Source organism: Tachypleus tridentatus, chromosome 2, assembly GCF_004210375.1.
Source record: "Tachypleus tridentatus isolate NWPU-2018 chromosome 2, ASM421037v1, whole genome shotgun sequence".
Lineage (NCBI taxonomy): Eukaryota > Metazoa > Arthropoda > Merostomata > Xiphosura > Limulidae > Tachypleus > Tachypleus tridentatus.
This window is the reverse complement of record NC_134826.1, coordinates 56,022,755-56,035,694: the sequence shown is the minus strand read 5'-3', so window position 1 is coordinate 56,035,694 and position 12,940 is coordinate 56,022,755. Positions and strand designations below refer to the sequence as shown.

General features: G+C 34.8%; 1 protein-coding gene across 4 annotated transcripts in view; it reads left to right on the top strand.

Moving 5' to 3' along the window:
* The window catches only part of LOC143243888 (putative iron/ascorbate oxidoreductase DDB_G0283291), a 238,734-nt gene extending 226,231 nt beyond the window's left edge, over window positions 1-12,503 (top strand). For all 4 annotated transcript variants that reach the window (XM_076487656.1, XM_076487653.1, XM_076487654.1 and 1 more), the window contains 2 exons: window positions 5,081-5,202; window positions 11,651-12,503. In XM_076487656.1, coding sequence (XP_076343771.1) covers window positions 5,081-5,202; window positions 11,651-11,783 — 255 coding nt within the window. In that variant the 3' untranslated portion in view covers window positions 11,784-12,503. The remainder of the gene's footprint in view (window positions 1-5,080; window positions 5,203-11,650) is intronic.
* Window positions 12,504-12,940: the final 437 nt, after the last annotated feature.

Below are 12,940 nucleotides of genomic sequence, written 5' to 3'. Positions count from 1 at the left end.
GTATGTAGTTATCAGCATACCCGTAAAAGAAGAAGCAAATTACCGTGTACAGGTAATTACGAAAAAAAGAAAATATTTAAAAAACGCCTTACAAAATAAATAACTACCGTGTCCAGAAAATGTTAGCTTGCAGTTTTATTTAACGTGTTTTTCGTGAGATGTCCTTGTGAACAAATATAATCTGGATTAAGTGAACCTGTTCTTGAACCTTGTAAAAAATGACCGAGTTCCTTTGAGCAGACACTCTATGGCTGAAGTAACATGTAAACAACAAAATTATTTCAAATCCTTGAAACACGGACTTCCGTACAACAGGACCAAATAACGAAGATAACGGGTCGCTATAGGTCAAGTAAACATCCAAGAGTTTATTGAATGCTTTTGTAATCACTTGTAATGGTCTTGATTTTAGGGAATTCATTGTTAACAATTTCATTTCTCTTATAAATTTCATAGTGAGGCTCACGAACCTTAAAATTAGGAAAGTTTAAGTCGTTATTCCAAAATTATATAGCATGTGTCACACTTGAACTTAAAGTTTTGGCTACAAAATTCATTTTCGATTCTTGCGTTTATCTTGGTTGAAGTACTCGACTCGTAATCCGAGGGTCACTGATTCGAATCCCCATCACACCAAACATTCTTGCCCTTTCAGCCGTGGGGATGTCATAATATGAGGGTCAATCCCATTATTCATTGTTAAAAAAGTAGCCCAAGAGTTGGCGGTGGGTGGTGATGACTAGCTGCCTTCCCTCTAGTCCTACACTGCTAAATTAGGGATGACTAGCACAGATAACGCTCGTGTAGCTTTACGCGAAATTAAAAAAAAAACATTCCTAAAAGAAATATGAAGTAACTTTTAAAAATTCATTCTCACTTCCGTCGGGGAAAGGTTTCACGGGTTTGAAACAATATTTTATTTTAAAAAAAACTTAACAGAAAAAGAATTTTCATCTACTAAACTTTTATTTTTTGTATTGCTTCTGTCAAATATCTAATCGCTTATGGGTTTTCTTACCTTCAATAGTTCGAGGGTTTCTAAAGGCATAAAAATTACACAAAACATGTAAACAAAATTACTTTTGTTATTCCCCATGATTTACCAGTGGAGTCCGAAATATGTCTTAGGTAGAAAATTAATGCTTTCACTTACCTTTGGGTCAATTATTTACAATGGATGTTGTAATACGGAAGAGCAAAATGACTTCGCATGACACAATATCAGAGCCCACCATTAGTAAACTATATGTTGAAGATAAGGTGATTATTTAACAATTGGAAAGTATTTCAACGTTGAACAGAACAAAATATCTGAGCTTACCTGAAATCTACGTTGATAAAAACTGTACAAAAACAAATTTCCAAAAATTTATTTTATCCTGAAAGTATAGAAGGAGGTAAGAACGAAACTTGATGTTGATACCTGTATTGATAAACGTTGTCCATCTGTTTCCCTGTGTGGTACATACTGCCTGAACTTGCTACTGGGAGGGTAGGGGAAGACTGCGATCAGTGAATTGAGAGTCAAATTGGAACTAACCTATCGTGTTTTTAATGTGCATATTTTTTGTGTTTGTTTGCTTGTGGTTAAACACAAAACTACAAAGTACAATATCTGTTGTTGTTATTTTCCATCGCGAATATCGAAACCTGGTTTCTAGCGTTATAAGTCCACAGACTTACCGCTGTTCAGCCTCATATGGATATTTTGTCTGTTTTCAGGTAAGCGCAAAGTTACATAATTGATTGTCTCTGCTATAAGGCCCGACATGACCTAGCGTGTTAAGCGCGTAATCTGCGATCCCTCGTCAAAATCTGCCCTTCAGCCGTGGGGGCGTTATAATGTGACGGTCAATCCCACTATTCGTTGGTAAAAGAGTAGCCCAAGAGTTGGCGGTGGGTAGTGATGACTAGCTGCCTTCCCTCTAGTCTTACACTGCTAAATTAGGGACGGCTACCACAGATAGCCCTCGAGTAGCTTTGTTCGAAATTCAAAAAACAAACAAACAAACAAACAAAAGTCTCTGCTATCCTCACCACGAGCGGTTTCTAGCGTTATTAATCCAACAACTTACTATTGTGCTGCTAGGGGCTTCATGTGGATACCATAGAGATTTCATGAGCACGACAGTGTTTTGAAAATTGCAAAAGAGGGCTCTGAATATGTTTGTATTTTTTGTTGAAAAAAAAAAACGGAAATATTAACATAAGCTTTATATTTACGCGGATAAAGTCACGAAGAATCCGTATAAAATATAATGTTTTTTTATCTTATTATTTATATATAATTATTACCAATAAAAGTTCCATTGTATTTCTCTCTCTTTCACAGTTCTTAACAGCCGTTATTAGATCTAAAAAAGATTATTAAGTAAAGTATAATTTCTCCCTCTGCTCTCGTCTTATGATTGGTTATTACTGCGGCTGATGTGGTTGTTAGAGCTTTCAACTAAAAACTGGGATTAAGGTCTAGAAGAAAAACAACTAAATTGTTTATAGCTTGCCCCATGATACATGAACTAGTGTTCCGTTGAAGTAGTACGGTGTACTAATACGTCAATACATTGGATTCATTTCACTGATAGGCTACACCAGTGTCAGTAAATAAAACCACAGCCATATCAACTTACAAAGAAGTAGGCGCACACCAAAACGTTTTTTGTTTTCAAAGCTACTCGAGGGCTATCTGTGCTAGCCGTCCCTAATTTAGTAGTGTAAGACTAGAGGGAAGGCAGCAAGTCATCACCACTCACCACCAACTCTTGGGCTACTCTTTTACCAACGAATAGTGGGATTGACCGTCACATTATAACGCCCCCACGGCTGAAAGGGCGAGCATGTTTAGCGCGACGAAGAAACGAATTCGCGACCCTCAGATTACGAGTCGCACGCCTCAGCACGCTTGGCCATGCCGGGCCCACACTCCAAAACGAGAAGCGAAGTCTATCCTTTTTTTTCTTATGGTTTCCGATTGGTCAGAGCTTTTGACTTGTATTGATTCTCACTTTATATTGATTTCACTAACCGTATAACCTCACCATGTTATTTCTTCTTTTTTTATTTTAATTGTCACCACCACAAAAGATGAAAAGTAATTTTACATATTGGGCCAAATAAGTGTTAATTACGACATGGCCTCGTTCGTATCTTCGCATGTGAAAAGATCACATGTAAGAAAATCATATTTATCCTATTACATTGCTTAGAAAAGACTGATCAACGATTGCACTAACACTCTTTTTTTTCATGTCACCGTTAAGGTTATTTCCACACAAATTACACGAGGGCTATCTGCGTTAGCCGTCCCTAATTTTGCAGTGTAAGACTAGAGGGAAGGCAGCTAGTCATGGCCGCTCACTGCCAACTTTTGGGCTACTCGTTTACCAACGAATAGTGTGATTGATGGCTGAAAGGGCGAGCATGTTTGGTGCGACGGGGATTCGAACCCGCGACCCTCTGATTACGAGTCCAACGCCTTAACTCACCAGACCATGCCAGGCTCCCGACTGAACTAACCCCACAAGTCCAGCCAGCTAATCTTCACATTCTTACCTCTTAATTTTAGCCTAGATTTAGCCCTAGTGATCTATTTAAAATTTCATATTCACAGTTACTTTTGGGCCATTATCTTTAAATGATTTCATCAACCCTTTGAACTTATCACTGAGTTCCTCTGACTCACTCTTCCCTGTATAGTTAACCATTATGTGTACAACCATGACTCCAAGTATTGTGAATAAACTTTTGAGAACCTTTCGAAAAGCCATCATCTTCGAAATATCAAATTATTTACATGTTTAATTTCGATATTTTAGTAGCTTTTACACTGATGTTTAGTCACCCTAGTTTAAAACAATACATGAAATACATAACTTTGTTAAGAAAGTTGAAATATATATATATAAACATATATATCCCAGTAAACATGTTAAAAAAAGTTAATATTTAGCATGATTTATATAAACCCATTTAGATGTGTCTAAATAATCCCATATATTAACTTTGCTGCTTTATAACTGTGGAATTTACGTCTTCTACCCGCTTTATTTTAACGTCTCCATAAAATCTAAACACAAACTAAATTGTTGCTTGAGATAAACCGTTTGAATACTACTGTACATATTAAATATTGCTATAACAACTGATCGTATCAACAAAATATATTGGTTTCTATTTATTTTGTAAATTAAACCAAAAAACGTTTACAAACTTTCAGATGAATAAGTCTTATTTGCACTGTTATTCTCGTCACAGCAATACAATAACTCTGATCTTTGGATTGAGCAATTACGACAGTGCTCTTGTGCGATATGATCTAAAATTGATACATATCGTATCATTTGGAAGGAAATCAAATCACGAGGAAAGCGACGAAATTAAATGTATTACTGCCCTCTAGCTTGAGAAACTGTTACTAGAGATAAGTCAATCACCTATTTAAGGCAGTTACAATCGACAATTTAGGGATTAAATTGATATACAGCCTTAATACTGACCACTAAGCAACTTGATTGTAACACAGTCTAAGTCTAGAGATAAGCAAAAAGTTCGAACTGGAAAGAAACGTGTTTGTTAATAATGGAATACATTCCTATAATTGATATGCAAGAAATCGGTAAGTGAAATATTTATTTGTAATTATGTTGTAATAGTAATGAATGTGTCATGTTACATTCGCAATAAATTATATTATTAATTACTGGTCCGGGAGAGGTTTTTGTAAGAAGTGCATATAACACTATTTAAATTATTCATTCTCTCTTGTTCATCATTACTTAGTGTTTACGAGGTCCTTTGTGGAGATACAACAAACAAAGTTTTGGTCGGAATTGTGTGCTTTCATTTTGCAAAGTCACATCAGGCTACATGCTGAGTCCACACAGGGAATCGAGCCCCTATTTTAGCGATGTAAATCGGTAGACTTAACCACTCTACCAGCGGGAGACCGTTAGTTGGGAAAAATATGATAACGTACAATATTTTATTAAAATATATTTGAAACTCAGCATATTTTATGGCCTTTGAAGTGAACGATTTTTTCCATCATTTTAATTCAACAAATCAATGTTTACACTTTCAGGTGCGCAGGTTTAAGGAGAACGAAGTAATGATGCATTTCGAAGAGTTGCATCAGAAGTTCATCGCTCTTTGTTGGAATATGGTTTTCTATACATTAAAAACCACGGGATTCCTGAAAATCTGGTACGTTGTAAAATAGTATTTTTCTCACCGTAAAACACTTTTTTATGCAATCGAGTAAACTTTAAAGTAGTGTTTATTATTTTTAACAAAATTTCGATATTGTTTTTTATGTGAAAAAAAATTTGATTAATTTAGTCAGTGAATATAAAACAACAAATGATTTGACGTACTGTCCATCCTTTGTTTGCATTAATTCCTGTTCTCGCTTCATCTGAAGAGACAGTTTCCCATCTTTCATTAACAAATCGGGTCAAACGATAGTAGATGTAGAACAAGTGTCAACCAACATAATAAAGATTTTTTCAGCAATAAGCGCATGAACATGTGAAGGATTACCTTCGAATAATTAATTTCTTAACTAATTTGGAACAAATGGAGTATTTGCAGATGAACTTCACCCCATACTCTCAGCTAGTTTCTATCGTTTTGATATTTTGTTAGCTCTTTGTGGTTCTTTTGATTTGTTTTGGTTGTAACACACGTCCTTATATTAATAGCTGTTCATTCATGGTAATCTTCGCTGTAGCTATCGCAGTTTCCTCTTTTAGTATCATCTAGAAATACTCTTTTTCCATACATATTTGATTCTAATGATCATGTAACATATCCTTTCAAGAAACACCTGTTTGCTCGCTTAATTCTTACAATTCTTCTACACCGTCACTATGAGAAGTTCATGTTTAAGTACTACAGGAATTGAGTTGATGCATTTAGTAGTAGACGTAGGTTTGTGTTAGCTCTAGAATTTGCCAAATCGTTTTCACGCATGGTTTATATGGGTTGATGGTCACATAATAAAGGCAAACATGTTCAGGAACATGATTTGAACTTGGAGTCCTCAGATTACAAGTCACGTTCCCTAACCACCGAGGAATACAAAGTTTTAATCGACCTAGAAATATCATTTAATAACGATTTCACGACTAAAGAAACAAGTATGTTGGGGGATGGGAATTGAATTCATAATCCTCAGGTACGAGCTGAGATTTCTAGCGACCAGCAATGCCATACTTCAACCAAACAAGTAAATTAACGCATAGAAAATATAACTCATGACAATGGTAAAATATAGCTTACAATATAAAGAATAAATATTATAGGATCATATTCGTTTTCTGTTTGAATGTCCCCGCACCAGAAATTTACGGTGACCTTAATTCGAGGAAAATAATTAAGATGCAAACATGTTATATCAAATGCGGAAACTCTTTGTAAAAACAATGTAACTAAAGGCTTCAGTACAGTAGAATAAATAAAAATAACTTCTCTACTCTTTCCTTCCAAACTGACATGTGCTGTAACCCCAGCCTCCAATTCGTAACGTTATTATACTTTTCTGCAGAGTAGCTAGTAAATAAAGATGGCTTAGATTTCGATTATGTTAATCACGAATAAGCACACAATGAGATAGGACGAACTTTTAATATCTTTTATTATTTCTTATAGTACTATTATATTATAGCTCTTTTTTTAGTATATTAATAGATATTTCTCGAATGTTTGTGAAATTTAACATAAAAATATTTCTTCTCAACAATTAAAAGAAAGATATTATTTACTTTGTAATTGGAACATAATAAGCTTTCTCGTCTTAAGTGTGTGTGTGTGTGTTTTGATTAATTGTATTTCTCATAACACCTTAATATTAGGCTTACAAAAGGTTTTAAAACAAAATTCGATATTCTTTCCTTTACAGGTTTTCAAAAATTGTATGTAATAACCTTTCAACACTACTGTGTCCGTAATATTCTGTATTTAATGACATACGTAATGTGGTTAAAATACTTTACACTGTTCCTTTTATTGGAAAATCCTAAAATACCAAATGCAAATATAATACAGTTAAAACGTAACAAACCTATTTAATAACGACTTATAACAAACGTAATTAATTATAATTATGCTTTGTCACCTAAAATATTCACACCATAACAATAGTAAGAATATTTTGGTTTGGTTTGTTTGGAGATATCGAGGTTGCGTGATTATCCAAATAATTTCTTTTCAATGTTTTCCTGTTCCAATGTAACAGTCTCTGATGCACCGAACAACTATACTAGAATAGAAGATGAAATAAATGGTTACTTTAATGTTGTATTTTAATACTTACGATAGATGTAGATAACTTTGACTGGAATTTTAGGTGTTTAGTTAGATGTATCTGTCACAACTGACCCTAATGTAAAGTGTGTACTCGACCGGCTCGTTACGTTGTATCGATTTGTATAGGTTTAATAATATTTTCATGTTTGCGTGTGTGAAAGTTAAAAACTCCATTTCTATTGTGTGCTTAACACAAAACTAACATTGGCTGATTTATGTTTTCAAAGATATCCGATATACATAAGAAATCCAAGGAGTTTCTCAAGTTGCCAAAAGAAGTAAAACAGAAGTACAGCCGAAATTACCCTGTTTTAAACGGTTATATTAATGGAGAGAATGAACTTACTGTTCATTAATCACCTGTACGTCATTAATCTTCCAGGTAAACACAGATAAATCTGCATGTCACTAACTTTATAGGAAAGCATAGATCATCTGCACGTCACTGACGTTTCTGGAAAACATAGATCTGTACGCCACTAACTTTATTGGCAAACATATATCATCTGTACATCACTTTATATGGTTTGTCTTCAGAAGTTTCTCTAATAACAGCTATGGAATGTTGGAATATGAATACAAAATTTCTGACACTAAAAACTAACTGATCTCCACAAAATTGGATTGCACCTCCCCTTCCCCTCCAGTGGTTTTACAGCAAATGCGAAGACTTAAAACGCTAAAACAGAGATTCGATTCCCGTGCTGATGTCGATACAGCAGAGATAACCAATTGTGTAGTTTGGTGCTTTAGCTTTCAAGTAGCTTTGTGCGAAATTCCAAAACAAACAAACAAACCAAAGTTTGGTGCTTAATAACAAACAGTTTTGATACAGAGTTTTTCCAATGGAATGATATAATTGGTTTCATATTATTTTTTGTTCTTAATTTTAAAATATTCTCTCGATCTGATTCCATAGACTATTTCTTTCTTTTCTCAAAATTGTTAAAATTTCCTTTTGACAATAATATTCAAACAGAAGTGTCGTGTGATTAATGTTCAGATATCTAGAAGAACAATCAGATTTCTTGATTTTAAAATCCACATTTCTTGCTAATATTACAATTCCTCTTAAATAAAAGTAAAACTCATTTTCAGATGTTTAAGTATATTTATTTCCATTCCTATAGCCAGTTTTCAGCTCAATTCAGAGTTAATCCATAACTTTCCTTGCGTTTTTTGAAAACGGAGAAAATTGTCGTAGGTAAGTATAATATTTGTACACCTTTGCCTTGATCTGGATCTCGACCATGAAATCAAAGATGTTATTGCAGTGACAAATGAAAACTCTTATTTTCCACCTGAAGAACTCGCACCGGGATTGAGAAAGAGGTGTCTTGAATGTATTTCAGCGATTCTGACTTTATCTAACCGTCTCCTAAAGGTTCTGGCAAAAGCTTTAGGTGAGTTGCGTACATTTAAAAGCATTCTTCTGGGGATCCAACTTGACATCGTACTCTATTAAAACTTGCCCACATTCTAGTTTCGTTTTTCCCTTCAGTAATTATAATTATGTGCAACAAAATATTTTAAAAGATTAGAACAAAAGAATTGTGTACATTTTATTAATAATAGTCCCCTATTTGGACATTTCTTACACATTAAATACAGGCGTAGATGAATATTTTTTCTTGAAGCGTCACGCATACCAAGTAGATAAAAATGGATCCTTCCGAATGTTGTATTATCCTCCTGTGGGAGATATCAAACATCCTAATGTTGCTTGTTTTGGAGAACATGCAGATTTTGGAACCATAACGTTCTTGTTCCAAGACGATTCTGGGGGAATGGAGGTGAGGGTACTGAGAAAAATTATACAAAATAGACATTTTTATTATGATTTTATAGATTTTGTTTAATTTATATTGAAGTTCATGAATCATGTAACAACAAAACAGTTTTACTTAATATTACATTCGTAATTCGAAATGCAGGTCAAGTTAAGGCCGCTTTTTAAGAAATGGTCCACTCTCATCAAAAATTCATCCAGTTAAACTTTTCAAAGCGTATCATAAGGACCCAACTGAAAATATCCAAACTATGAAATTAAATATTCCTTAGAAACAGATGGTCAAGAATAAACAGAAATAATTAACCTTTTTTAAAACATAATAACTTAAATCCAACGTACTTTTACTTAAAAGATATTACCCGAAAAGGCTTAGCGTTAATTATTTTTCCTTGCTAATCCACCAGGCAAATTCCCTCTAAGGATACTCTCTAGGCACAAAGGTGAGGAGAAAACAATAAACCCAACAATAATGGCACTTATAACAAACACACTTACTTCTGCTCTGCTGTGCCCCTCCGCTGTATCAGAGACTGGGTTATGAGCTTTAAAGACTAAAATTAAAGACTTTAAAAGACAAAAAAGTTATAGTTACTAGTGGGTTTAATATTTAAGTCGTGATACAGATGTCTTAACGTTTAAAACTTTTACTATCTCCTAGTTGAAAACTAAGTCAGGAGAATGGATCCAGGCAACTCCAATAAAGGGCACTGTTATTCTTCTTGTTGCAGATTTGATGTCCATCTGGAGCAATGGACTATATCCAGCAACAGTGAGTAGATAATGTTCGATAATCTTTTTTATTAAAATATCAAGCACCAAATAAATGTGCAATCTCTGACTGAGGCATGTTTCTATTAATTTTTTTTCGTATTGAGACTTTTAACTGTGTTTTGGAAACTCTCGTCCATATTTTTAGTTTTGTGACTGAAGAATTTGTTTTTACAATAAAACATGTTTTCAGCTAATATGCTATCAATGGATTACAGTCAACGTTTTATACTCCGTTTTCAATAAAACCAATATGTTAACAGCCTGATCAATATGAATTGAAAGAGCACGTTCTCTGTACAAAGTAATTACTGTGAGACATATTGATTCTAATGTGTTTGTTCATTTTTGAATGTCGCTCAAAGCTACGCGATGGCTATCTGCGCTAGTCGTCCCTATTTTAGTAGTGTAAGACGAGAGGAAAGGCAGCTAGTCATCACCACCTGTCAATACTTGGACTATTCTTTTACTAACGAATAGTGGAATTGACCGTCACATAATAAAGCCCCCACAGCTTACTGGGAAATATGTTTGGTGTAACAGCGATACGAACCCACGTACCCCAGATAACGAATCGAGCGCATTAGTCACCTAGCCATACTCGACGTGTTTTTGTGATTTTTGACTAGTTTTAGCTTACTAAATCTCCTTCTACCATCTGCTCTGCTAACTAGAATAGTTATTGCTACCATTATAATCTTGTAAAGTTCATAAAGAGCCATAATTAGAGAATTTAAACCTCCTCGACTGCTCCAAATGTGACACCTGAATACTCATTCATTCTCTTAGTTGGTCTCATTTACATTTGTATGTCTTCAAGGTTCGGCCTGTAATGAGCTGTAGGAGGTTTAATACTCAATATCGATGATTTCTTTTGATTTGGGGTCAATTGCCGAAAGGGGATGCAATTTGAGTATTTTCTGTGCTAGATCTTTTTGTTTAGTTCTCCAATGAAACTATCAACAGCTGCAAATTAGGTGGCTCATTTTTTATCGTATGGCGTCTCTCTTATAAAATTTAGTTTTAACTACAATCTAGAGCTCTAACTGACGCCGACTGCCACATTTCAAGTTTGTGCTTAATTATAGCAAAGTCCCTTCGGGCTATCTTCTGTGCCCAAAGACTTACTGCTGTCCCACTGGGAGGTTTCTGGTAGCGATGTCACCAGAGCATTGAAAATAATGAGCTCTGTTGCTTTTAAATAATCTAACCTGGAACTCTTCAACACATCTGACACTTCTTTAACAGCACGTCAGAATACAGTCCACGAATGTCAAGTTGCGCCAAACACTGAGGTGCGATTTGTCTTATTTTCTGTTCCACCACAGAATACTTGTCGCTCACGGCGGCGTTGCCATCATATCCTTTACCAGCCAGATCTTTGACATCAACTCCTTGTTTTTAACCTCTAAGCATATAGGGTAAACGATCTGCATCGAATTCTAATCAACTCCTATCTGAACTTCCGAATCATTAAAATGTCGTAGTACTAAATGCGGGTGAAACACATGTTGGTTGTGCACGTCTACAAATTACAGTAGTCTTGAAGCCCCTTCACTGTCTTCCTCAAGCTCATATTTTTCAGGTATGGTGCATTCACTTAGATGACGGTGATGTTGTTTGACGAAGCAGTAATTTGAATAAAAATGATTCACCTTGTACTTAGCTCTCATTTGAAGATACATTTAACCAACTTTTTATGTAACATAAATCCATCTTACCCGTGATCACTGTTCTCCTTTCTGCTGTACCAAAACATACATTCTATTTTGTTGCACTTTACAGTTTCATCGACTGCTTGTTCCAAATGATGAGGCCGAAAGACGACGTGAAAGAAGTTCCTTCGCCTATTTTGTTGTTCCTGACAAGAATGTCACAGTGGAGCCACTCCACAGCACGACTTCAACGATTCCATTAAATTCTTCAAAATATATTAAAGAACAATACTTTAATTCAATCATATAACGAAATTTTGCTTCAATTTATTCGGTAACGACTATATCTTCGGTCTTATGGCATACCATAATCAAATATTTACTTTCCCTCATTCCTTGTTTTTGTACTTCTAGTGTTTACATATCTAAATATACACGATTATTTAAGCAAGTTTGCTCAGAGTTAAGCACAAAGCTATACAATGGACTATTAGTGCTATGCCCTCCACAGATATCGAAACCTAGTTTCTAGCGGTGATTCCGCAAATATACCGCTGTTCCAGTTTTGCTCATAAAAAATACAAAGTATGACTACACTGTGAGAATGGTTAAGTTACCTGATGAGGTACAGCTCAAATAAAGGACATCCATTATAAATAACCTTTATTCGTAACGTTCACCACGTTTCTTACCATAAATTTCTCAACTTCGAAAACGGGAACTCCATTTTCATAGCTCAATAGTAATATTTTTTGGCATCTAAGATGGCCTTATATTGTTTCCGAGGATTATAATGACCATCATAGAGTTTCCATCAACAGCAGTGTATTCCTAAGTCTAACCGCAGAGTGTGCATAATAGCTTTAAGCCAAAAAAATAAAAAAATTGTATTCTCACACTTTGTGTTTTTATTGCAATGTTTGCCTGAAACGTAGAACCAAAGTTTTATTTTCCCACCCATTGTTTAAGAAAAGTGTATAGGTTTAAAACCAAAACAAAATTAACTTCTCTACAGCATTTATAATACATGGTTGACATGGTGTATTGTCTAACTTTTTCACATGATAACCATCTTGAAGATACACATCACTTTTGCAATAATCACCCGCACCACTTCTGCAGTTCCTCCATCACCTGTTTTTGTTTGTTTGTTGTTTTTCCATCAGTTATCTCCTGCTTTCACACCAGTGGATTGCGATTAGAAATGTAACCTCACTCATTAGCTTGTTTAACCTTCCCTTACAAATACTACTCTCACTAATACAGTAAACTACAACCAACCCATCACACATTGAAAGTACCCTACTTTCATTTATTTTGTGTGACGATTTTCACAGTTGGACTTAACAGTCTAATTAGCTGTATTAACATAATTCACAGATAACAGAGATGCTGTCTTTAGTCACGCTTTATTTTAAAT